This window comes from Scyliorhinus canicula, chromosome 15 (genome assembly GCF_902713615.1).
Source record: "Scyliorhinus canicula chromosome 15, sScyCan1.1, whole genome shotgun sequence".
NCBI lineage: Eukaryota > Metazoa > Chordata > Chondrichthyes > Carcharhiniformes > Scyliorhinidae > Scyliorhinus > Scyliorhinus canicula.
Window position 1 is genome coordinate 98,931,672 of NC_052160.1, and position 26,226 is coordinate 98,957,897.

General features: G+C 46.0%; 1 protein-coding gene across 2 annotated transcripts in view; it reads left to right on the forward strand.

Moving 5' to 3' along the window:
• scube3 (signal peptide, CUB domain, EGF-like 3) overlaps positions 1-26,226 on the forward strand; it is a 413,853-nt gene that overhangs the window by 378,369 nt on the left and 9,258 nt on the right. For both annotated transcript variants that reach the window (XM_038819916.1, XM_038819917.1), the window contains 7 exons: positions 4,309-4,512; positions 6,415-6,576; positions 8,356-8,523; positions 11,514-11,675; positions 13,578-13,775; positions 21,897-22,049; positions 23,278-23,357. In XM_038819916.1, coding sequence (XP_038675844.1) covers positions 4,309-4,512; positions 6,415-6,576; positions 8,356-8,523; positions 11,514-11,675; positions 13,578-13,775; positions 21,897-22,049; positions 23,278-23,357 — 1,127 coding nt within the window. The remainder of the gene's footprint in view (positions 1-4,308; positions 4,513-6,414; positions 6,577-8,355; positions 8,524-11,513; positions 11,676-13,577; positions 13,776-21,896; positions 22,050-23,277; positions 23,358-26,226) is intronic.

Here is a 26,226-nt window from a genome sequence, read left to right on the forward strand (position 1 = left end):
AAGGGCAGATTTGGAGATTGGGGCCTGAGAATATCACAACACTCGCCTTTCCCACCCTCCTGCGATCCTGGATCTTGTTGGTGTACTGTTTTCATGTTGGAGAGCCCAAACTTCCATTGCTAACATTCATGGCCCCTTCCCTTCACACCTGGAGAGGCTGGTCTCTTTCCTCCTGTTCGTAGGAAAGATCACCTATTGCAGTTCCTCAGATCCGACAGCAAGTCATTCAGATAAGAATGAGAGACCTGAGGAACAGGGCTCCTCTCCATTCCCGTGGGTGCTGGTGCCTCAGGAATCCTAGTGCTGGTGGAGTGTTGTAACCATATCATAATCCTTTTGAATTTGAAGTCCTTCCTAAAACAGGATGGATGCATTCATCCCACTTTCCATTCTGATTAGTCAGGGAGCCCGGACGTGGGGTGATAATTGCTCTGGGAATGTTTGATCTTTCACCATTCTCACAAATGGTCCCACTGTTCCAACATAGATTTAGTGCGGACAATTCCTCCTGAGCTTTGAGACTTTGACTCTTCATTTCTGTTGAAGGGAAGCAATGAACCCAAAATATCGACTGCTTTCTCCACAAATGCCTATTGTGCTTCCAGCTCTTTCTATTCCTACTTCAGATTTCTAGTATTTTGGTTTTTTTTAATTTCTCATTTTGAAGTTTGAGTCTGGCTTTCTGACTTAATGGTACAGTAATCCAAATCTTATACAGTCATCTCTCTTCCTTGTGTGATGGAGCTGCTCTGTAGATTACAAAGCACATCATATATCATCAGGAATTCATAGAATTTCATAGAATTTACAATGCAGAAGGAGGCCATTCGGCCAATCGAGTCTGCACCGGCCCTTACAAAGGGCACCCTACTGAAGCCCACATATCTACCCTATCCCCGTAACCCAATAACCCCCACTTAACATTTTCTGGACACAAAGGGCAATTTAGCATGGCCAGTCCACCTAGCCCGTACATCTTTGGACTGTGGGAGGAAACTGGAGCACCCAGAGGAAACCCACACAGACACGGGGAGAACGTGCAGACTCCACACAGACAGTGACCCAGCCGGGAATCGAAACTGGGATCCTGGATCTGTGAAGCAACTGTGCTAACCACTATGCTACCGTGCTGCCCTAGGAATAGAGGTGAGGAGGCAACTGGTTCACACCAGTTGAAATATTTTTGATGGGTTTACTATTGCCATGTAGGAAAAGGCAACAGCAAAGCAAGTTCCACATATAGCAATTGAAAGGAATGACCAGTTAATCTGATTTTTGGGAATATTCATTGAGTAAGGAATGTCTGCCTGAATACTGGGATCGCACTGTGCTCTTTGAATTGCTCTTTGAACTTCATATTATGTCTACGGCATGGTGGCACAGTGGTTAGCACTGCTGCCTGAGTGCCAGGATCCTGGGTTCAATTCCAGTCTTGGGTAACTGTGTGGAGTTTGTACATCTCCCCGTGTCTGCATGGATTTCCTCTGGTTTCTTTCCCACAGTCCAAAGAAGTGCAGGTTAGGTGGATTGACCGTGCTGAATTGCCCAGGGATTTGCAGGTCAGGTGGGATTACAGGGATAGAGTGGGGGAGTGGAGTACTCTTTCAGAAATTCAGTGGAGATTCAATGGGCCGAATGGCCTCCCTTCTGGACTGTAAGGTTTCTATGATTCGATGAATAGGTAGACTGGGTCATGACTTGGTGTCTCATCCAAAAGCCGGTATCTCTGATAATGCAGCATTCCCTCGGTAGTGCATAAAGGTTTGGATCTATTTATGTACTTAAGTCTGGGAATGCTGGGAAGTTTCAGTGTGGGGTGCAGATTTAAATGGTAGAGTACGCGTGAGCGGCCAAATGGCCTACTGCTATTCCTTATTCGTATGTAATGTCGCTTAAGCCCCAGTCTTCTGATTCAATAGTGAGAATCAAGGCAAGATCACAATTAATGGCTTTTTAGTTTTGTGTTGCATTCTATTTATTAGAAAGAACATTGTCCGCATTAGAGTGCCAACACTAAAGATTTTAAGTATGAATAATCCCTCAAAGACACAGACTAATCAAATAATAAATTTCTCCCCAAACTAACCGCAGCTCATGGGAATCAAATTCCTTGAATGTTGCTAGACTTTACTGTTGAAATCTGTTCTTGTGTATGCCGAGGGTTTACAGTGATATTTTCCCATTAACCTACTCAAATGTACATGTAGGTTGATGTTAACCTACCTGTAGGTTTGAGAGACTGACGGTCACAACAGATACCAGCATGAAGGAAGCAATTGTTGTTCAAAGAGTATTAACAACGAGTTCAGGCTTCAGTGGAAGGATTAACATGCCACAGTTCTCAGGAAAGCCAGAAATCCTTAACCATGGTCGGGAGTTAAAATAGAGGCAGCTACTTCTCTGTAATTTTCATTGGTGATTTAGAGTAATTTGAAAGACTATTCACAGAATGTTGTCTTGAAGCTGCTCAGCAGGGTACAATTGATCCCTGTTTACATGAGACAATCAACACTTTTGTTTGCAAATTTTTATTTCGTCATGAGGGAATTTTAATCAAAAAAGACAGATGGAGGGCAGCACGGTGGCACAGTGGTTAGCATTGCTGCCTACAGCGCTGAGGACCCGGGTTCGAATCCCGGCCCAGGGTCACTGTCCGTGTGGAGTTTGCACATTCTCCCCGTGTCTGCGTGGGTTTCACCCCCACAACCCAAGGTGAATTGGCCACGCTAAATTGCCCCTTAATTGGAAAAATAATTGGGTACTCTAAATTTTTTTTAAAAGACAGATGGGTTAAGATGAAGCAGGGGTTTGTGGGGTTTGGGTGCATTCAAGTCGATAAAGTCCAATTTCTGGCCCAAACCCGTCTCCAACCGATCCACTTCCAGCTTTAATTAGCCAGGAAGGTGGCCAACCCAAGTCTTAGGAAATTTGGCAGCTACGTCCAGGCAAGATCTTGGCCTATCCTGCAGGTGCAGGCATTTGTACCTGTGCCTGCCAGAGCAAACCCCCGCAAACAGGCAACTCCAACCCTCCACTGAGGGCTCTGATCCCCTCCGGAGACCTCGGAATCTCCTGCTTCAGAAGCATTTTATTCCCAATTTACTTTCACATTCTGTATTCAACAACAATTACCTAAATTTATATTGCACCTTTAACATTCTAATACATTCCAAGGTTCTTCATGGGAGTGATATAGAATCATAAAATCCCTACTGTTCAGAAGGAGGCTATTCGGCCAATCAAGTCTATACCGACCCCCTGAAAGAGCACACTACCCAAGTTCATTCCACTATCCACCCCAACCTATCCCCGTAAGTCTTTAACCTAACCTGCACATCTCTGGACACTAAGGGGTAATTGATCATGGCCAATCTATCTAACCCGCACATCTTTGGACAGAATAAAAGAAATAATAAAAAAGAATAAATGCTGAAATTGCTGCAAAAACTTGAATTTTACAACAATGGGTCACATTTTCTTTGTGCAGAAGAGAACTGATAACATTAAATTATACTGAAACCACAGCAGGCATTTTATTCTTTCTCATGTACAAAGTAAAAATCAATATGGTGTCATAATGTGTTTGCAAATATTTTGTAACATCTGAGGAAAATACCTTCCCAGAGAACTGATGCTAAATGAATGTACTGCAGATTAATTCCTTTGCTTAAAATTACACTAGTTCACTTTAATTGTGCTTAATGCTTATCAAAACAAGAAATGGGTGGCACGGTAGCACAGTGATTAACACTGTTGCTTCACAGCGCCAGGGACACGGGTTTGATTCCCGGCTTGGGTAAGCACCTGTGTGGAGTCTGCACGTTATCCCCGTGTCTGCGTGGGTTTCCTTCGGGTGCTCCGTTTCCTCCCACAAGTCCAGAAAGACTTGTTAGGTGAATTGGACATTCTGAATTCTCCCTCCGTGTATCCGAACAGGTTCCCAAATGTAGCGACTAGGAGATTTTCACAGTAACTTCATTGCAGTGTTAATGTAAGCCTACATGTGACACTAATAAAGATTATTATTATTAAATGGTGGTGCTATCGAATGCAGTACTGTCTGTAAGTGCTCCAAGCATTGCACCTGTCACACTCTGAGCCCTCTCGACCTTGCCTCAACAAAATCGGTGAGGAGCAACTCGCACACCAGTGGGTTGACACCCCTTTGTCCATGTTGCACATAAACCATTCCGTGATCTCGATTTAAGGAGAACCCCAGACTGAGATTGTTCCAGCTCTTGTACTCTAGCTCCTGCACAGCTCATTTACTCCAAATCACTTTGACAAAATGCAAAACGTTCCTTGCAGGCAGCTGCAACATCAACTGCCTGAGGCAGAAGATGGAGAAGAAACTGAAATCTGCGATCAAAACTTTGAAAAAATCAATCAACCAGCAGCGCTTCCACATTCGCTTCTCTGGGACGGAATACGAAGTGGCAAAGAAGTTAGCCAAAGCGCCAGAGAAACAGGAGGCGTGCAATATCGGGCAGGAGTGGGTGGATGGGAAATGTGGTAAGTGTGTGACATAAGTGAGGTGGCAGTGAATCATAAACCTTGCTTGGCTGTATGAATTAAGGAAATACATAGATTGACTTTTATTTTGGTAGTTTTCTGAATTAAAGTTAAACAAAATACCTACTTCAGTGAAGTCACTGCAGACTTTATCAAACTGATGTTGCAGGAAAGTGCAAGCAGCTAATAACACATGACAATAAAAAAACTCTATAAAGCAGATTGCTGCATTTATGACACTCGGGCGATACATCCCGCTTGCGACACTTGTTCCACTCGTTCAGTGTCCGACCATTCCAACTTGGTCAGGCATCCTGAGTAGACCCATAACCTTGTTCTTCAATCAGCTTAAGGTCTGCTGTTTCTGTCCCTCTGCCATCAGCTTGATTGCATTTCCATACCTGTTCTTCAAATGGCTTCTTGAAATAGAGAATACTGTTTAGGATCAAAGTCCTAAAATAGCAAAGGTTGGATGGGCTGAATTACCTCCTTCCGTACTGTATCATTGCATGATTCTTGGAAATTTCTTTTGATGAAGTACCCACTGCCTTGAAAACACAACCTAATATTAAAACAGAAAATATTTTTTTTCATTATACGTGAAAAGAAAATGTACCTGGTGCATTCAGAAAGTAAAAGCGACAATTTTGTTGTTAACCAGAGATTAATCCCAAAGCATAAAGCAACTAAAAATGGGCATGTGTTTCCTGCAAAGGACGCAACAGGTTATCTCAGCAAGTAGCCGAATTGTTCAGGCTACGGACGTCCAAGATCTAAATCCTGTTTGGTCCTCTTAATTGATGTCCACTAATCAAAACCCTAAGCACCCTTAGTTTGGGAAGAATTTGTCAACATGTCTGTTCCTGATGACTCTCCAGTGATACCTCGCTGGAGGTGCACACTTCAGAATGGAGGGTGAAGACAGAATGTGGTCCAGTAAGCTGTTAACATTTACTGCCCAGGCTTGCATGTAAATAATGGCCATTGAAGCATGTAAACAGGAGGACAACTGCAACCCTACAAATCATCGCTTTCATCATAGGAGAGATGAGGATTGAAAGTGATTGTTAAACGTACAGCTGTTATATACAGAGCAGACCAGCTTGGTAGCTTATTGGCCAGTTCTCATTTTGGAATCATTCATAGAGAAGCATACGGACACAAACTGTCCATTTGTATTGTAAAGGGGAAAAGACTTCATCAATACAAGATGAGTTAGCAGGCAACAAATGTCGAGAGAGAGAGAGAGAGACAAAGAGAGAGACAGAGAGAGAGAGACAGAGAACGAATGAGAACAGGGAGCATACTGCCCACTAGTGTTTGGTGGAGATGGGCTGATGGTGGGAGAATAACTTAGAAAATGAATACATTAAATAGAATGACGGCCATTGAAAACAACTGTTGGGTACTTAGTTATATTAGCATTGCTATATTTTATCATTAGAACTGAAATTTCCAATTCAGACATACAAATAAGCCGATGCTGCCATGCAAACATACAATTTGCCTTTACCATTGAAAATGCTGGCATATGATAGAGGAGAACGTTGCACTGCATTTCCTACTTACAGAGTCATAGAGTCATACAGCCCAGAAATAGCCCTTTGGCCCACCATGTTTATGCTGACCATCAAATGCCAAACTATACTAATCCCATTTACCAATACTTGGCCCGTAGCTTACTATGCCTTGGCAATTTAAGTGCTCGTCCTTTCTGAATCTTCTCCGGGTGTTGCACAGCTCAAAGGTGTTTGACATTTTAGCATGCCCACAGGAATTGTTTATAAAATGTTTAAATATTTTAATTTTTAAAAAAATATTGTTGGCCAAAATAGAAACAGAAAGGTATTACGGTGAATTCTTGCTATTGCGATTCCCCTCACCAGCACTTTCGTTTCTCAGTTAGCTGCTCATCAGGATCCTTCTACCATGGACAGCAGGAGAAATGTGTTCCGTGTCCTGCCGGCACTTACCAGGAGAAGGATGGACAGTTGTCATGTGATTTATGTCCTGGAACTGATGGGCAAGGCCCAACTGGAGCGAGTAACATAAGTGTATGCACAGGTAAATGAGTTGTGCACGTGTCAGTCAACCTGTGTTGAGGATTTCCGCATGTTTGGTGTAGGTGTTCATGAGTTTGGTTGTGTAAGTATGTGCATTTGTGTGTATTTCGATGACTGGTAGGGATTGAGTATTTCTCAGAAAAAAATGCATCAACAGTTCTGTAAATTAAACATTTATACTTCGCAAGGATACCAAGTTCTTCCAAGTCAGGCATGGAATGCAGCTAATGCAACTCAAAATTTCATCTCGTTCTTTTTCCATAGAATCCCTACAATGCAGAGGGAGGCCACTTGGCCCTAGGCCCACTACCCCACCCCCTCTCCCCCCTATCCCTGTGAACCTGCATTAATCCTGGCCAATCCACCAAACCTGGACATTTTTGGACACTAAGGGGCAGTTTAGCATGGCCAATCTACTAACCTGCACATCTTTGGCCTGTGGGAGGAAACCGGAGCACCCGGAGGAAACCTACAAAGACACGGGAAGAACATACAAACTCCACACAGACAGTCATCCAATGCCGGAAACGAACATGGGTCGTTGGTGCTGTGAGATAGCAGTGCTAACCATTGAAAATGAAAATCGCTTATTGTCACGAGTAGGCTTCAATGAAGTTACTGTGAAAAGCCCCTAGTCGCCACATTCCGGCGCCTGTCTGGGGAGGCTGGTACGGGAATCGAACCATGCTGCTGGCCTACGTGGTCTGCTTTATAAGCCTGCAATTTAGCCTTGTGAGCTAAACCAGCCCCATGCTGGTTTAGCTCATGGTGTGCCACCATGCTGCATCTTGATTCTCTTTCTACAAGGGGACATTCTACCCAAGTCCACTCCGCTGTCCACCCTGCTCTATCCCCGTAACCTAACCTGCACATCTCTGGTCACTAAAGAGCAATTTAGCATAACCAATCCACCTAACCTGCTATTAGGACCTTGGACTGTGGGAGGAAACCGAAGTACCCGGAGGAAACCAATGCAGACATGGGGAGAATGTGCAAACTCCGCACAGACAGTCACGCAAGGCTGGAATTGAACCTGTCGCTGTGATGCAGCAGTGCTAACCACTGTGCCACAACAGGGGTGGCTATTGCTGCCAGGGTGGCTGCTCCATGAGCCAAAGAGAACTAGAATAAAAGGGTCTAGGGTCTTGCCCCCAGAACACACAAGGGTTTATGTGGCATTCCCCAGCCGCTGGTGAAATGCCAGCAGAGCTGGGAAGATGTCCTTAATTGGCTCCATAAGTGACCCCTTTGGACTTCAAGCAGACAGGACGTCTAGCACCTTTCCTGCCACTGAAAAAATAGCATGGCAGCAGGAAGACCTGGGCACACGACCCAATCCTTTCCTGCGCTATTTTGTTAGCCTTCATTCCTCCCAGTCCATCCCTATAGGGCTGGTGAAATTCAGCCCAATGGAAGCTGAATTAAGCCAGTCTATATGTAGATCTACTTAAATGCTGTGCAGTGAATTACCCAGACTGAGATGAGTACGGCCTGCACCTTTGGATTACAGGCGCCCAAAAGAAGATTGAGAGTTTCTGAATACATGTTAATTAATTTTCTTAACCAATACCTCAGCAGAAATCATCGTTCCACATGCCTAAGCTGAATTCAAACCCCAGTCCTAGAGGTGAAAGGGCAACACATCGCCTATTTCATCAATCAGACCAATGATTTCATTTATAAACATTGCCTTTGGTCCGGAGCATTTTGATTTATGTTGTTTAGTTTAAGCAATGACTGGTCAGCTCACTTAAATCCTCTGTTGTTATTGTTGATGCAGGTCAGTGCAGTCCTGGCCATTATTCGTCAGATGGGTTTCAACCATGCCAGTTGTGTAGTCGAGGTACATACCAGCCTGAGCTAGGCCGAACACTGTGTTTCCAATGTGGAGGAGGCTTGATGACAAAACATGAAGGAGCTTCATCATTCCAGGATTGTGATACTAAAGGTGAGTAAGAAACGCTGTTGTTCAGGAAGCTCTTTTATGTTTATCTAAACAGAAAATAAGTAGCAATATGCATAGAGATTTAGACTGTGGGAAGAAACCGGAGCACCCGGAGGAAACCCACGCAGACATGGGGAGAAAGTGCAAACTCCACACAGTCACCCGAGGCCGGAATTGAACCCGGATCCCCGGAGCTGTAGAATGCACTGCAGTAACCTTCCAAATGCACAACCTCTACCATAGAGTTGTGCTCTTTTCTAAAATCTGTGGTTAAAGTTTGTGCATTTTATGACACCCTTGTGAGTTAGATAACATTTGGAAACCTTGCATGTTAATGTAGTACAGAATCAAAGAGTGAACAATTGAATGGAAAGGGGGGTGGTGGCAAGGTAGCGTAGTGGTTAGGACTGCTGCCTCACGGCACCGAAGATCAATCCCAGCCCCGGGTCACTGTCTGTGCAAAGTTTTCACATTCTCTCGTGCGTGGGTTTCCTCCGGGTGCTCCGGTTTCCTCCCACAGTCCAAAGATGTGCGGGTTAGGTGATTGGCCATGCTAAATTGCCCGTAGTGTCCTAAAAAGGGGCTGATTTAGCTCACCAGGCTAAATCGCTGGCTTTTAAAGCAGACCAAGCAGGCCAGCAGCACGGTTCGATTCCCGTATCAGCCTCCCCGGACAGGCGCCGGAATGTGGCGACTAGGGGCTTTTCACAGTAACTTCATTGAAGCCTACTCGTGACAATAAGTGATTTTCATTTCATTTCAAAAAGTAAGGTTAAGGGGGTGGTTATTGGGTTACAGGTATAGGGTGGATACGTGGGTTTGAGTAGGGTGATCATGGCTCGGCACAACATCGAGGGCCGAAGGGCCTGTTCTGTGCTGTACTGTTCTATGTTCTATGTTCTCTCCACGTCTGCGTGGGTCTCACACCCAAACCCAAAGATGTGTAGGGTAGGCGGATTGGCCACGCTAAATTTCCCCTTAATTGGAATTTTTTTAAAAATCAAGTTGAAAAAGATGAATACAAGGGGTGGGATTCTCCCGTACCCAGCGGGGCGGGGGCCCCGGCGGGACGGAGTGGCGTGAACCACTCCGGCGTCGGCCCGCCCCATGGTGCAGAATCCTCTGTATCTTCAGGGGCTAGGCCGGCGCCAGAGTGGTTTGTGCCCCGCCGGCTGGCGTGGAAGGCCTTTGGTGCCACGCCAGCTGGGGCCGAAGGGACTTCGCCGGCTGGCGAAAGTCCGCGCATGTGCGGGAGCGTCAGCAGCTGCTGATGTCATCCCCGCAAATGCGCGGGGGGGTTTACCTACGCGTCGGCCATCACGGCGGCTGACATGGCCGACGCGTAGGAAAAGAGTGCCCCCACGGCACAGGCCCGCCTGCGGATCGGTGGGCCCCGATCGCAAGCCAGGCCACCATGGGGGCACCCCCCAGGGCCAGATTGCCCAGGACCCCGGAGCCCGCCCATGCCGCCAGGTCCCACCGGTAAGGGACCTAGTCTGATCCACGCCGGCGGGACCGGCAAAAAACCAGCGTGACTTCAGCCAATCGCGGGCTGGAGAATGTCACATCATCGCGGGGCCCATTAAGCCGCGCTGGTCCCCGCCATTCACCGAGGCGGGTGGCACGATTCATGCCTCGCCGACTTTTGGAGGGCCGGAGAATTCGGAGGACGGCGGGGGCGGGATTCACGCCGACTCCTGGCGAGTCTCCGACCCGGCGGGGGGTCGGAGAATCCCGCCCAAGGTTTCAACTACAAATTTTATGGCTGCTGCAAATTGATTGTTGCCTTTACTCGAGAAATGTATGGGAAGGAGTCTCCAAAGACAACACCAATTTACTTTAAAGGAAAATGTTGTGGGAATTTCACCAGTAGTTACTCAACTATAGCGTACTTCACCCTCACACTAACCAGACAATACAGAGTTGAAGTTCAGTTTAACCTTTTATTGCAAGCTATAGCAAGGGAGCTGAGCTATTATTAGATGACTTGCCAGCTTCCCGAGCACAGAAAATACAGGTCAATTATACTTTTCCCTGTTATCTAAAGTAATTAACAATCAAAAGAATACATTTGTTCAAAAATATCTATGTCCACTCACAGGGTTACGTAATGCATTACACATGAGTATAGTTATGAATCATAATCAAGGCACATACATAATATAATATCGCTGGGTGCATAAGTGCCTCTAATTATCTACAAGCTTACAGACAATTATTAGATTAAGTATACACCTGAACTGCAGCCCCCAGACTCCTTTCCATTGTCCTTTACTACGATCATCATGTGAGCAGCAACTGCCTGGTATCAATTAACTTTACGTGTGCAGACATCCTTGCTGCGACTACAAATCCTTGGGAGTTTTAGCTGTTGCCACAGCAATGGCCTGAGGTTATCGACAGCCACCTCCTAGTCGTTGCAAACAGGAGCTAATGTGAGCCCTTCGGTTTTATTTAAACCTAGTATATAGGTTTATACCTAAATCTACCTTTTTATACCCAAATCTACCTCTTCAGGAACTATTACATCAAATAACAGCCGTGGACGACTCGTATAGATTTGGCTTTGGTGATTGAATGCTCTTGATGTGACATTGGTGACTTGAATATTCTCAATAGAAACTATAATAATACAAGCTGGACTGTTCCTTTACGTCGCTGAAAATTAGTCAAAGATTGACACCAATTTTTGTATTTGTGGATAACAATTAAAATTAGTCATGTGAAAATTCACCTGGTAAACAAAGTTGGGACAATGTCTGAATAAAAATCTTTGCATTTTTGAACATTCACCATGCCCTGACAGAAACAGAAGAAGTTTAGTTTTGATCTAACCAGGACTTTATTGGAATGTTAATGTAAGCCTACTTGTGACACTTATAAAGATTATTATTGTTATTATTATTACAATTCTTCAGCTCTAACAATGAATACATTCAATGTTGGTGTGTCGTTATGTTTGTAATTATGATACTGTTTTCAAACTCTCGCAGTTCAGTGCTCCCCAGGCCATTATTACAACACAACAGTTCACCGGTGCATACGGTGTGCCTTGGGCACCTACCAGCCGGAGTTTCGACAGAATTACTGCATCGCATGCCCTGGCAACACCACGACTGACTTTGACGGGTCAACTACTGTGAGGCAATGCAAAAGTAAGAATCCACTTGTATTTTGGGAGTTACAAGGCTCATCTGCTAACACCTCCATCTCTAACATCATAATATCATGAGAGAGTTATAAAGTCACCTGTGGCCTCAGAGAACCTTCTTTCAGTTTGAATATCTCCTTGACATCAATACAGGTGACATATGGGCTGAAACGTGCGCAAAGTATTTTCAGTAGTCAATGTGAACTCCATCTGTTGAAGGACTGGTTACTCACACAAGTTCTGACACAACCAGCGGGCACTGTTATAAAATTAGGAGTCCCCTTTTAGGACAGAAATTAGGAGATTTTATTTCTTCAGGATTGTGCGACATCGGAACTCTTCCTCAGAAGGCATTGGTGACCGGGTCATTGAATATCTTTAACGTGGAGGTAGATGGGTTCTTGTTAGGCATGGGAATCAAAGGTTATCAGAGGTAGATGGACATGTGAAATTCTAAACACAAACACATCTGCCGTGATCTTATTAAATGGCAGAGCAGGCTCAAGGGGTGAATGGCCTACTTCTGCTCTGAATTCATATGTTCGCAGACTAGTTAGTATATAGGCCAAAAAATTTGTTCTAAGTCATAACTAAATTGTATTGGAATTATTTTGGATCTGAATTTGCTCAATTCAGATAATCCTTTTAATGAATGTAGTTATTTGAGAGAATCCATGATTTAACCAAGTCAATGTTCAGATAATGGGCGCTCACAGTGCCGAGAAACACATGGCTATTCAATGCGACTCGCGTTGAAGAAAGGGCCTGAAAGGGGAACACGCAGCCGAGGCCATGCATAGCTCCGTTTGTACAGCCATTTCCAAACTCTCGCTACAATGGGGAGTTCTGGCATGCGGAGTTGCCCATTGTACCAAACGATTGGAAATGGCGTCCCGCTCTCCGAAGCCCCTGAAACGATCCCCAACCTCCCCCTTCCCCCCAGCCCGAACGCACTATAGCAGCACTACCCTGTCCAAAGAGCATGCAGCTGGGGGCCTCCGAATCTCTGGGAGACCCCAACGACTGCCTTTCTGTCTGGTCCCCTTTTGTGGGGACCAGTGCTGAATAGCACTCGCCCGAGGTCTCGGAGGCAAAGGGATTGAATTCCAAAGCCTCAGGTATCTCGGGAATCTGCACATTTGGGGTGAGACTTACTGTCTTGCTCTAATATACAGATTTGCCAAAGAATGGTGCCGCCCAATGTGGGCGGGATTTACATTGCAACGTCTCACGAGATTGCGTGGATCTTGTAAGGTGTGGCGAGCCAGATAGATCCCGGGAACAGGATCTCCAGGCTGTCATCGGCGACGCTGCGCCACGGAAAGCTGCTTTTCGGGAGCAGCGTGGCTGTTGAATTGTGCCCCATGGATTTTTAATTAGTTGGAAACAGAGTTTAACATTGGTTTTCAGCCATTAGAAACCATGGCCAAATGTTCCAGCCGTCTTCCGTTCCCGCCGATGATGACCCCCTTCCGCAGGTTCCCTTGCAGCGGAGGGTACGAATGACGGGGAAATCCCATTGACATCAGCAGGCTCGCCACTGCCACAAAACACACCACGGGGTGTGAAAACCTTAGTTTAATCTCTGGTCTGTTTTGAGTTAGTTAATCTGAACTGCAAGTAGCCTCAGCATTACAGGCTAACAGGAGAACATCAACTTTAATCCTGCACAAGATAACTATCCAGTTGGAGACTGGTGGTAAAAGCGAGAGGAAGCAAAAGGAGTTTTTTTGTTTTTAGTATCTGTTTCAGTATCAGCATGTGATGTGAGATGTTAAGAAATGTCGACCCAATGAGATTGAAATTTTTCCTGGGCAGACCAACAAGTGTCCAGCAGCTATGTTCCTTCTGAGACTCCAGTCCAGCTTCAGGTCAGTGATGCATTCCACGTGTCTCTTTCCTATAGATCGTCAGTGCGGCGGGGAGCTTGGGGAATACACAGGATACATTGAATCCCCCAACTACCCTGGGAACTACCCAGCAAATGTGGAGTGCACCTGGAACATTAACCCTCCTCCGAAACGGAAAATCCTGATCGTGGTTCCTGAAATCTTCTTACCCATTGAGGATGATTGTGGCGATGTTTTGGTCATGAGGAAAAATTGTAAGTTTCTCAACTACTTTATACTAGATGTGTCCCTTGCTAGCCCCTTCCCCGCCTTTCTTTCATCTCACCATTGGTAAAGAGCTTTTATCAACCTGGGCTCTAATCTCACTAAACCTCTTCAGCTCCACTCTTCCCTTCTACGTCTTTTAAACGATTCTCCAAATGACCTTTTTGGCCAAATTGTTGTTCACCTGGGGCGGTACGGTGGCACAGTGGTTAGCATTGCTGCCTACGGCGCTGAGGACCCGGGTTCGAATCTCGGCCCTGGGTCACTGTCCGTGAGGAGTTTGCACATTCTCCCCGTGTCTGCGTGGGCTTCACCCCCACAACCCAAAGATGTGCAGGACAGGTGGATTGGCCACGCTAAATTGCCCCTTAATTGGAAAAAATTATTGTGTACTCTAAATAAAAAAAATTGTTGTTCACCTTTCCTAATCTCCTTGGCTCAGCATCAGTTCCCCTTGTGAACTATTCTTTCGCGTTCCATTTCGTAAAGCACCTTTAATTTGCTGAGGGCTCTAATAGCAGATTGAAATTCTTGGGGCATAGTTGGTAGTGTCTCTGCCTCTGAGCAAAAAGCTCTGGGTCCCACCCCAGGACCTGATGGCCAAGAAAGGTCTGTTCATAATGTGGTCAACCAGATTGAGTGTTAGCGTGCAAAATCCTTCTAACACACCAATGGCAGGTGGTTAGAATGGAAGAGGTTTCTGGTCAGCCCCATGATAGAAAGAAAATTGGAGCCACTGCTACCATGTTCCACAGCTCTGTGCTAAAAACATGCATGTAAAAGTGTACATTGCCATAGTAATGTGGACTCCCTGAGTCATCTGTAAAACACCACAGCAGCATATTAGTTACTGGACTAGCAATCCAGAGGCCTGGACCAATGATCCGGTGGCATAAATCCCAACATGGCAGCTTTAAAACCCATCAGATTCGCCAATGTTCTCTGGGAAGGACATGGCTTACATGTGACCCCAGACCCACACCGAAGTAGTTGACTTTTAAGTACCCTCTGAAATGGTCCAGCAAACCAATATTCAAAAAAGGTAGTTCACCATCACCTTCTCAAGGGCAATAAACGCAGGTCACGGTTGCATCCCTTGAATAATGTTAAAAATAAGCTAAGGGTGTTGCATCAATGCAAGTTGTTGCTGAATGTGTGAGCTGAGACCAGCACTGATCCAACAAAAGTGACAGTGTAAAGCGATCAGACGTTTCGACAGGTCAGTTCTAACCTCGGTATCTGCTGTGAATCACACTTTCCTCCCCTCCACGTGTGACTGAGTATTGTTTTATTGGTCATTGCCACTCTGAGTATCACAACCTCTAGCCCTTGTGAGGTTTGTCAGGGGTGTGAGAGCAGGATCTTCAATCATTTATCATTATAGCCAAAACTGAATCTATCATCTCCAATGTCCTAACTTATCCTCTCACAGGAGGGGGGTGTCCACTGGATAACAATCAGGAGTGTTTATTCTTTCCCTAACTCGGGAATGAGACCAATCACTGCACCTGTTCACACAGTAATAACCTCTGGATTATTACCTGAGCCAAGAGCAAATTGACGCAGGGTAAATAAGAATAGAGAATTGAATGAGTGGCTGGTGTGGGAGAAATGGGTTTTGATTCATGGAGCACTGGCACCAGTACTGGGAAAAGTGGGAGCTGTACCATTGCAGCAGTCTTCATTTGAACCATGCTGGCACCGGTGTTCTGGTGAGTCATATAATGATGGAGGTAGGGAAAACTTTAACCAAATAATGATGGCAAGGGATCATGGGGGCGATTGCCCGAGCCCCGCACCGGGCCGGAGAATCACCGCGCCACGACGCCCCGACTCCGCGCACGATTCTCCAAGGTGCGGAGAATCGTCGCCATTTGCGCTGGCACATTTGGCGCGCCGCGGGCCGCTGGAATTGGCCAGGCCGCCAATTCTCCTGCCTAAATGTGCGCGGCCGATACGACAGAGTCCCGCCAGCGTCATTCACCCCTGGTCGCTGCCGGCGGGAACTCTGTGGGAATGGTCGGGGGGGGGGGCGGCCTGTGGGGGGGGGGGGGGGCTCCTTCACTGGGGGGGGCCTCCGATGGGGTCTGGCCCGCGATCGGGGGCCACTGACCGGCGGTCTGGCCTCTCCGCCCCCCCAGCCTACTTTCTGGTGCGGCAGGCCGTTGAACACCGACCCCATGTTGAGTCGGGCCCAGCGCGCTAAAGAAGTCCCCCGCGCATGCGCAGGTTGTCGTGGCCCAACTGCGTGTGCGCGGGTTGACGCAGCGCGGCATGAACCGCTCCAGCGCCATGCTGTTCCCCCTGTGGGGGCCAGAATTGGTCGTACCGTTGTGAAATGCGACGGCGTTCACAACGGTGCGAACACTTGGGCTCCATATTGGAGAATCGCCCCCCAAGTGTGGGAAGATGTGATAAATTAAAGAGATAAAACAAGGCAAGCGAGCAACGTAGCAGTAAGGGAAATGATAATCAGATCAGAGCATAGCAGGAAGGGACAAAGCGTACCAATTTAAGAATGTGCCAGAAGATAAGGCTAGAGGTTGCATCAAAGTATCCATAGCATTTGTCACAAGATAGATGAATCGACAGCACAAATACAAATACATATGCATGATCTGATAGCCATTACAGAGACATGGTTGCAGGTTGACAATGGCTGGGACCTGAATATTTGAGGGTACATGACATTTCGGAAAGACAGGAAGTGAGGAAAAGGTGGAGGGGTAGCTCTGCTAATTAAGAATGGCATTAGTTCATGAGAGAGGGATGACCTTGGTTCAGAAAGTCAAGATGTAGGATCAGGAGGCGGCACGGTGGCGCAGTGGTTAGCACTGCTGCCTCACGGCGCCGAGGACCTGGGTTCGATCCTGGCCCCGGGTCACTGTCCGTGTGGAGTTTGTACATTCTCCCCGTGTCTGCGTGGGTTTCGCCCCCACAAGCCAAAGATGTGCAGGGTAGGTGGATTGGCCACGCTAAATTGCCCCTTAATTGGAAAAAAATGAATTGGATACTCTAAATTTATAATTAAAAAAAAAAGATGTAGGATCAGTTTGGATCGAGATAAGAAATAGTAAAAGTAGGAAGTCATTTGTGGGAATAGTTTTTAGGTCCCTTAACAGTAACCACACTGTGGGATCGGGTATACGGAAGAAATACTGGGGATTTGTGACAAAGATATGGCAATAACCATGGGTGATTTTAGTTTACATATAGATTGGACAAATCAGATTGGCAAAGGTAGCCTGGGAGATGAGTTCATAAAGTGTCTTCCAGATGGTTCCTTATAGCAGCACGTTCTACAGGCAAACAGAGATCAGTTATTCTAGATCTGGTAATGTGCAACAAGACAGCATTAATTAATAACCTCATAGCAAAGGAGAACCTAGGCAGTGCCAGCATGCCCACGTTGCAGGTGGAGAGTAAGGGGTCTACTCTGCCCTATCCCTGACCAACCAGGGGCCTTGGATGGCCCGGGAGACCCCCGGGAGCCGTTCCACCAGGCCAACGTTTGTGTGGACCAGTACTGAATGGCGCTCAGCTTTGGCCTCCCTGGGGAGGCCGGTTGATCGCAGGTAAGTGTGCTTAAGTAGGTTTAAACACGCGGCATGGTCCCACCCATTGTGGGCAGGATTCTGGTCCCACCACCTCATGGGACATTAGTTAATCCCGCGAGGTGTCTTGGCTGCTTTCCCAGCATCTACCCTCTGGAGGCCTCACCAGGCATCTACCGGCCAGGTCATGTTCCCAGTCTGAACATGGCCGGTAGATCACGCCCTGAGTGTCTATGCAGGCCCAGGCAAAACAAACTTTGGAAGGCGAGATCGAAATTTTGGGAGGTAGATCCTTGTTGAAGGCATCCGAGTGGAAACAAGATTTAAGAGAGTATTCCAAGGTGAATTCTTGGAGCGTGGAGATTGGAAGCTTTCATGAGAAGACAGAATTTCAGTGATAGCTGGTGGTTCACCATGTAACAAGGATGGGATTTGGGGTGTGGGGTTGAGGGTGATGATGTGAAATCCATGAGATAGGGCAGCACGGTAGCATTGTGGATAGCACAATCGCTTCACAGCTCCACGGTCCCAGGTTCGATTCTGGCTTGGGTCACTGTCTGTGCGGAGTCTGCACATCCTCCCCGTGTGTGCGTGGGTTTCCTCCGGGTGCTCCGGTTTCCTCCCACAGTCCAAAGATGTGCGGGTTAGGTGGATCGGCCATGATAAATTGCCCTTAGTGTCCAAAATTGCCCTTAGTGTTGGGTGGGGTTACTGAGTTACGGGGATAGGGTGGAGGTGTTGACCTTGGGTAGGGGGTAGGGTGCTCTTTCCAAGAGCCGGTGCAGACTCGATGGGCCAAATGGCCTCCTTCTGCACTGTAAATTCTATGTAAATCTGCTTTGGTGATATCTGTCACTCGTTTTTGACCCTTAGGCAGTCTCTTGGAGTTGAGGATGACTTGCTTCCAAACTAAAAATGGGTTCTCAAGTAACTGAGGAGTCCAATACGCAACCTACATTCTCTGTCAGTGGTGGTGCAGACGGTGGAGTGGGTGGGTGGGGTACCCCCGGGTGTCGCTGTTGGCACTTGGCTTCAGCTTTCTCTCGGCGATGAAACCCGAAGTGCCCAGCTCCTTCCCAAATGCTTTCTCTCCACTTCAGGCGATCTTGGGCTAGGGATTCACAGATGTCGGGAGGTTTCCCATTTTCAAGGAGGCTTTGAGGGTGCCGTTGAAGCATTCCCTTTGTTCTCCTGGGGCTCGCTTGGCATGTCGAAGCTTGTTTCAGGAGTTTGGTGTCAGGCATGCGGGCGGTGTGGCCCACCTTGTGCAGCTGATCACAGTTCACCTCTTAGTTCACATGACTCCATATTTACCTGCCACATTAAACTATAAGATAGATATTGTAAATTATGTTATCTATCTGTAAAGGTATAGTTGGGGTGAAGGGATAGTGTAATTTGAACCATTTACTGGAGCTTCTATTGAAATCTTTCCAACTTTTTTGTCTAGTGCAACATATTTCATTTTTTTTTGTTTAATAAATCTTTTATTCTTTGTATTAAGACTGTTGCTTCACAGCTCCGGGGTCCCAGGTTTGATTCCCAGCGTGAGTTTCCTCCGGTGCCCGGTTTCCTCCCTCGGTCCAAAGATGTGCAGGTTAGGTGAATCGGCCATGCTAAATTGCCCCTAGTGTCCAAAAAAGGTTCAGTGGGGTTACTGGAATACGGGGATAAGGTGGATTTGTGGGTTTAAGTAGGGTGGTCTTTCCAAGGGCCGGTGCAGACTTTTTTTTAAATTTAGAGTGTCCAATTTATTTTGTTTTTTTCCAATTAAGGGACAATTTAGCGTGGCCATTCCACCTACCCTGCACATCTTTGGGTTGTGGGGGAGAAACCCACGCAGACACAGGGAGAATGTGCAAACTCCACATGGCCTGTGACCCAGAGCCAGAATCGAACCTGGGACGTCGGCGCCGTGAAGCAGCAGTGCTATCCACTGCGCCACCATGCTGCCCCTGGGCCGCTGCAGACTTGATGGGCTGAATGGCCTGCTTCTGCACTGTAAATTCTATGATTTAAAGTACACAGGAAGACTCTTGGAAATGTGTTCAGTAACTGTCCTCCACATTTTAAAAGAGAAATTAGGATCTATCAAACCGGGTTTTGATCTGGGATCGACCTGTCCAATATTTACATTAGCTGGGATCATAACACCTGGGAGACTGTAGTTTGTATAGATGCATTTTTAATGAGGTGTTACCACCCATTAAGTTAAAAAAGGTGGGTTAAAAAGGTTTTAAAGCTCAGTTTAGACAATGGGGGTAATAAGAAAGCTTAACTGTTGCCTCGATACAGTGATCCTGTAACACAGACACTGGAAAAAATGGGAGTAGAGTAAGAGTTCAACATGTGTCAGAGAGAGGATAGGCATTTTAAGAAAGGTTACTGGGGACAGTCGTTGACTGAATAGTTAGTTATAGAACTCAGTAAAGCAATCAGTTTAGTGGAGGTGCTACTGGAAGACTGAGTTATGGAACTCATTTGTTTGCTTTGCAGTGGAAGAAACAGCAAAGTTAGAGTGCTGTTTTTGAGAGTCTCAGGGAGAGATATGAGTTGGGTGGGTAGCATTAAGTGAATACTCAGGAATTCACCAGAAGAAAAATGTTTGCAACTGTGAAAGTCCCGCGTGAGAAAGCTTTGTGACAAGCTAGTGGTAACCCTTTACTGGTTTATGTGTCTGTAAAGATATTGCTGGGGTAAAGGAATAATGGGAATTTGAAGTGTCTTCTTGTGTTTGTATTGAGATGTTTTCAATCTTTTTGTTTGGTGTGATTGAGTTCATTTTTCTTCTTTAATAAATATTTTATTTGTTGTATTAAAAGTTCATCAGTAGACCATTGTTCAGTAACATTCTTCCACAGTTTCTAAAAAAACAAAATAGGATCTATCACGCCAAGTCTCATTGTGGGATCTGACTTGTCCAGTATTAACCTCAGCTGGGATTGTAACAGAACTAAAAGCTGACAAGCCCCCAGGGCCTGGTGGACTTCATCCTCGGGTCTTAATGGAAGTAGCTGCTGACATAGTAGATGCATTGGTTTTAATTTTTCAAAAGGTCCCATCACATAGAAAAAGCAAATGTTACTCTTCTATTCAAGGAAGAAGGGAGAAAGAAAGTAAAAAACCTATAGGCCAATTAGCCTAACATCTGCCAAAAAAAAAATGCTGCAATCTATTTTTGAGCTTATAGTGGGTCACCTAGAAAATCTCAATACAATCGGCCAGAGCCAACATGGTTTTGTGAAAGGAAAATCATGTTTGACATTTTTAAGAAGTTATTTGAGGAAGTAACCAGCAAAGCTTGCTGAGAGTTGTTGGAGTTGCACTTATCCAGGCAAGTAGACCTGTACCTAGGAGATGGTCAACAAGCTTTGAGGAGTCAAGAAGTTCTCCACAGAATTCCCAGTCTCTGACCTGCCCTTGTAGGCACAGTATTTATTGACTAATCCAGTTAAGTTTCTGATCAATGGTAACCTCTGTTGATAGTGAGGGTTCAGTGAAGATATGCCATTGAACATCAAGGAGAAAAGATTCACTTTTGCAATCATTGCCTGGCACTTGTGTGGCACAAATGTAACTTGCCACTTACCAACTCAAGTCTGAATGTTGTCCACATCTTGCTACATGCAGATATGCACTGCTTCAGTATCTGAGAAGTTGCAGATGGTACTGAACATTGTGCAAGCATCAGCGAATATTCCCTCTTTTAATTTTATGATGGAGGGAAGGTCATTTCTGAAGCAGCTGAAGATACTTGGGCATGGGACACTACTCTGATGAACTTCTGCAGTGATATCCTTTGCCTGAGATGATTGACTTCCAACCACCACAACCATCTTACTTTGTGCTGGGTATGACTCCAACCAGTGGAGGGTTTTTCCCTGCTACCCGTTGACTTCAATTTTGCTAGGGCTCCTTGATACCACACAAATTCTGCTTTGATGTCGAGGCAGTCACTCTCACGTCACCTCTGGAATTGAGATTCTTTGGCCATGTTTGGGGGCTGTAACGAGGCCTGGGGCAGAGTGGCCTTGACAGAACTGAGCATTGGTGGCAGGTTATTTCTAAGTAAGTTCCACTTGATGATTGAGGGTAGACTGATGGAGTGCTAATTGGCTTGATTGAAACAGTCCTGCTATTTTTTGGACAGGGTATACTTTAGCAATTTTCCACATTGTTGGGTAATAAGTCTTTAGTACTACAGCCAAGATGATATCAGGACCCATAGCTTCTGCTAAATCCAGAGTTACGTGGGTTGAGTGCAAGCCTGTTAAGTGAAAAGAAAATTGCCTTCTATTCTACCAGCAATCCCAGTATGGGCTGACCTGAACACTGGCCATCTAGTATGTCCTGAATAGGTTCTTGCCAGTTGTAGAAATGTATTGCCTAAAATAGGACCTTTTTGAGAAGAAGGGAGGAGTAAAACCATAAAAATTAAGTGTCAATTTTTAACTTGCCTTATTTCTTCCTTTCTCATTTTACAAGAGAATGTTTGTAAAATTGGGAGCAGTTGGAATTCTTTTCTTAACTTTCTCAATTCTGAAATTTTGTGAACAGCTTCGCCTACTTCAATCACAACATATGAAACGTGCCAGACCTACGAGCGGCCAATAGCCTTCACTGCCAGGTCCCGCAAACTGTGGGTCAACTTCAAAACGAATGAAGCAAACAGCGCCAAAGGGTTCCAAATACCTTATGTCACCTATGATGGTGAGTGAGCCTTGTCATGTGCTGTTCACAGATAGCCATCATGATTGGTGTGCACGTGACTAAGATCTTAATGTTTCATGGTGCACTTTTTTTGCAATGACCCAAATGTGTCTCACAAGCAACGATCTAATAACTCTATTGTCAATATCCTTACCCCAGCACCAGTTGCCCTGGAAGAGTACATGCAATATCTCATTGAATTGCTGAAGGAAGCTAGAATGAAACAGATTCTAAAAGAAAGATTTGTATACTGGTTTTGTTTCAGATTCCAGCATTCACAGTAATTTGCTTTTATATTTATACACTGTGATGCCTTTCATAACCTCAATGTGTCCCCAATTGCTTTTCAGCCAATGCTTTTGAAGTGTTAGTCATTGTTGCAACGTAGGAAATCCAGCAGCCAATTTGATCACAGTAAACCCAAACAAACATAATTGACCAGATAGTCTGTTGTTCTTTTAATGTTAATACAGCCAGAAAACTCCGCAGGTCTGGCAGCATCTGCTTTTTTTTAATAGCCGATACAAATATTGGTCAGGATAGCAGGGATAACTCCTCTGTTCTTCCTCGAAACAGTGCCATGGATCTTTGACTTACACTGAGAGTAGAGACAGGGCCCTGTTTAATTTCTTCACCCAAAAGACAGAATCGCCAACAGTTACAGCCATTCCCTCAGCACTGCACTGAAATGTCAGCCGAGGTTGTTGTGTTTAAGTGTCTGAAGTGGGAATTGAACTCTCAGCCCTCTGACTCAGGGGGTGACAGTGTTACCAGCCGATCCACGCATCGAGAAAAACCTGTCCGACCCATCCCTTCCTTAATCTAATCTGATCAGTTACTCTGAGGTGCACTCTAAGGACAAATCAAGAAAGGTGGAGAAGCTGACCCCACGATGCTAACTGGGAAATTCTGATTCTCTAAACAAGAAGGCTAGAAAACCGGGTAGGGGCAAGAAAGAATGTGAAACATAAAGGGAAAGAAGATTTTAAAATATGCACAGGCAAATGGTAATCGTCTTAAAACATTAAAAATAGTACAAACGATGCTGCATTGTTATTAAGAATTGCAGCTTGGATCCAGGGTCAGTAGTTTTCCTCATTTACGGATCTTGGCTCCGGAAGTCAGGAATATTTTTTAATCCATTCCCTATGAACTTGGTTAAATTTATAACTGCACAGAGGAAAAATATTGGAAGTTTGTTTGACTGACTTTCACATTTCTTTTCTAGAGGACTATGAGCAGCTTGTCGAAGACATTGTCCGAGATGGTAGATTATATGCTTCAGAAAACCATCAAGAAATTTTAAAGGTAAATGAGTGTTGTTTAAGATGTTTGGATGTGAATGGCAAAACAATGGTTGTATAGTCCCGCACGTACTGGGACATTAGCTATGTAACTGGCAATGAGACTTTATGAAAATTAATAGATTGTGCATGTTGTTATAGCTGTTAAATCAGAGAAAATGGCTTCCCACTCTCATTTTCTCTGCTGCCTCCAGGGTGCTCATTCCTTCTTTATCGCTCTTCTTACTTCCACTTTTCTTTTCTCTCAGACAATTCTCCTTCCTTCTTTCTCACTGTTATTCACTTGGATGGAAGTGGATGGAAATTCTGGCAAGAGAAAGAACAATCAGTCACTGTGTCAATCCCATTTCCCCATTGCTGCCCCCTCTTTTCTCTCCCCTACTCTCTCCCCTCCCCCAGCCTTCTCCCCAGTTTTTCTCCCCTCTCATCCTGCTCCCCTTCTTATCCCCTTCCCTGCTCAGCTTGCTCCCCCGCCTCTTTTCCCCTCCTTCCCTCTTGTCTCTATCTCTCTCCCACTTCTTCTCCGCGACCCTCTCACATCTCTTCATCTGCCTCTCCCTGTCTTCCTGTTACCCATTTCTCCCCTGCTCTCCCATCATATATCCCTCCCTCTTCTTCCCTCATTTTTCTCTCACCTTTTTCCCTATCCTTTCACTCTCCCTTTTCCTTTCCTTTGCTCTTTTCCTCCATCACCTCTGCTCTTCACCCCACATCCCATTGACCGTTCTCTGTCCCTCACTTCCCGTCCTCCACTCATCCCTTCATTCCCCCTCCCCTCCCATTCACACCCCTCCCTAACTCCTCCCTTTCACTTCCCTTTCCCTATTACTTGTAAGGTCCATCAGTTCATTGTCATTGCAGGGAGCATTGTGGCAGGATTTCCACGGCTGACATTACTTGCCTTTGACTGTGCTGAGTTCTTCATGCTACTGAGCCATGGTTGGGAAACTTGAACTGTGGACCAGGCGTCACAGTTGCAGTGTGGTTTGTTGGATGGAGATGAGGGACAACCCTTAGCCCTCAGCCAACGTGTATAGAGGCATTGGCATAGGGGGAAGCTTCACCAAAATGACTAAGCTCTTGTTATATGGTACCATGGGATAAATTTTCCGAGGGGTGGGAAGTTTGACGGACCATAAAAATATCCGTTAATCTCGGGCGGGAATTTCCAGTCTTGGGGAGGGTATGACCAGAAATCCCACCCCATGTTTTTGGAATTAAGCTGTTTATTATGAGATTCATACATTGTTTATTTTGGATAGAAGCACGTATGAGACAATAGATAAAAATGTCACCCTCACCAAGAGGCTCCAGCAATAAATTGGTGCTGCACCCTCCAGTGGCCAGTGTTAGGATTTGCATATATGGATCAATAAGCATATGGTCATACATTAGATGGAATTCCTCTTATTCAGTCATCCAACATGATGCTCAGTACAAACTACAAGCACATTAAGAGACACGTTAGATAGCGCAGTGGGGGGGGGTGAGCAGATGTTATGCTTGTTGAAGGGGTTGGTTTACATAGTGCTGTTATGAGGGGGGGAGGGGGGAAATGTTTTGCTGACGGGGAAGGGAAATGTTTTGCTGACGGGGGAGGGACTTTTGCTGTGGGACAGATAGGAGGTCGGGGGCGGAGGCTGCCTGAGGGCGGGCCGGCTGGAGACTGGCCCAAGAAAGGTGATGGTTGATCGACGAGGCGGGAGCACCATAATGCCCCAACCAGGCTGATCACATGGAATGTAAGGGGGCTAAATGGGCCGGTTAAGAGGGCACCCGTGGTCGCACATTTGAGGGGACTGAAGGCGGACGTGGTAATGTTACAGGAGACGGACCTTAGAGTAACTGATCAGATTAGATTAAGGAAGGGATGGGTCGGACAGGTTTTTCACTCGGGGCTAGACTCTAAGACTAGAGGGGTCGCGATCCTGATTAATAAGCGAGTGTTATTTGAGGCGGGAAGAATAGTTGCAGATGTGGGAGGCCGGTACATTATGGCCAGTGGGAAGCTGGAGGGGCTGCGGTGGTATTCGTGAATGTGTACTCGCCAAATTGGGATGATGTGGAGTTTATAAAGAGGATGTTGGGGAAGATCCCGGACCTGGATTTACATAAATTGGTCATGGGGGTGGGGGAACTTTAACACAGTCATCGACCCTGGGCTAGACCGGTTGAGCTCAAGGACGGACAGGGCGCCAGCAATGGGCAAAGGAGCTAAAGGGGTTTATGGAGCAAATGGGGGGGTGGGGTGGATCCATGGCGATTTGGGCGGTCGAGAGTGAAGGAATTCTCCTTCTACTCACATGTGCATAAAGTGTACTCCCAGATTGACTTTTTTATTTTGAACAGGGCTCTACTGACGGGGGTAGTGGACACGGGGTATTCAGCGATCACAATCTCGGATCATGTCCTGCACTGGGTTGACCTACAGGTTAGCAAGGAGAGTAGCCAGCGCCTGCACTGGAGGTTGGACATGGGACTTTTAGCTGATGAGGAGGTGTGTGGGCGGCAGAGGAAATGTATTCAGAACTACCTGGAAGTTAACGGCATGGATGATGTTTCGGCGGCGGTGGTCTGGGAGGCATTGAAGGTAGTGATTAGAGGGGAGCTGATCTCGATACGGGCCCACAGGGAGAATGCAGACAGAGCAGAGACGGACCGACTCATAAAGGAGATATTGCAGGTCGACAGGAGGTATGTGGAGACCCCAGAGGCAGGGCTTCTAAGGGAGCGAGGGAGGCTGCAGGCGGAGTTTGGCTTGTTAACTACAGGGAAGGCAGTGGAGCAGCTGAGAAAGGCGAGGGGGGTGATCTATGAGTTTGGAGAGAAGACAGGCAAAATGCTTGCACAGCAGCTTAGAATGAGGGAGGCAG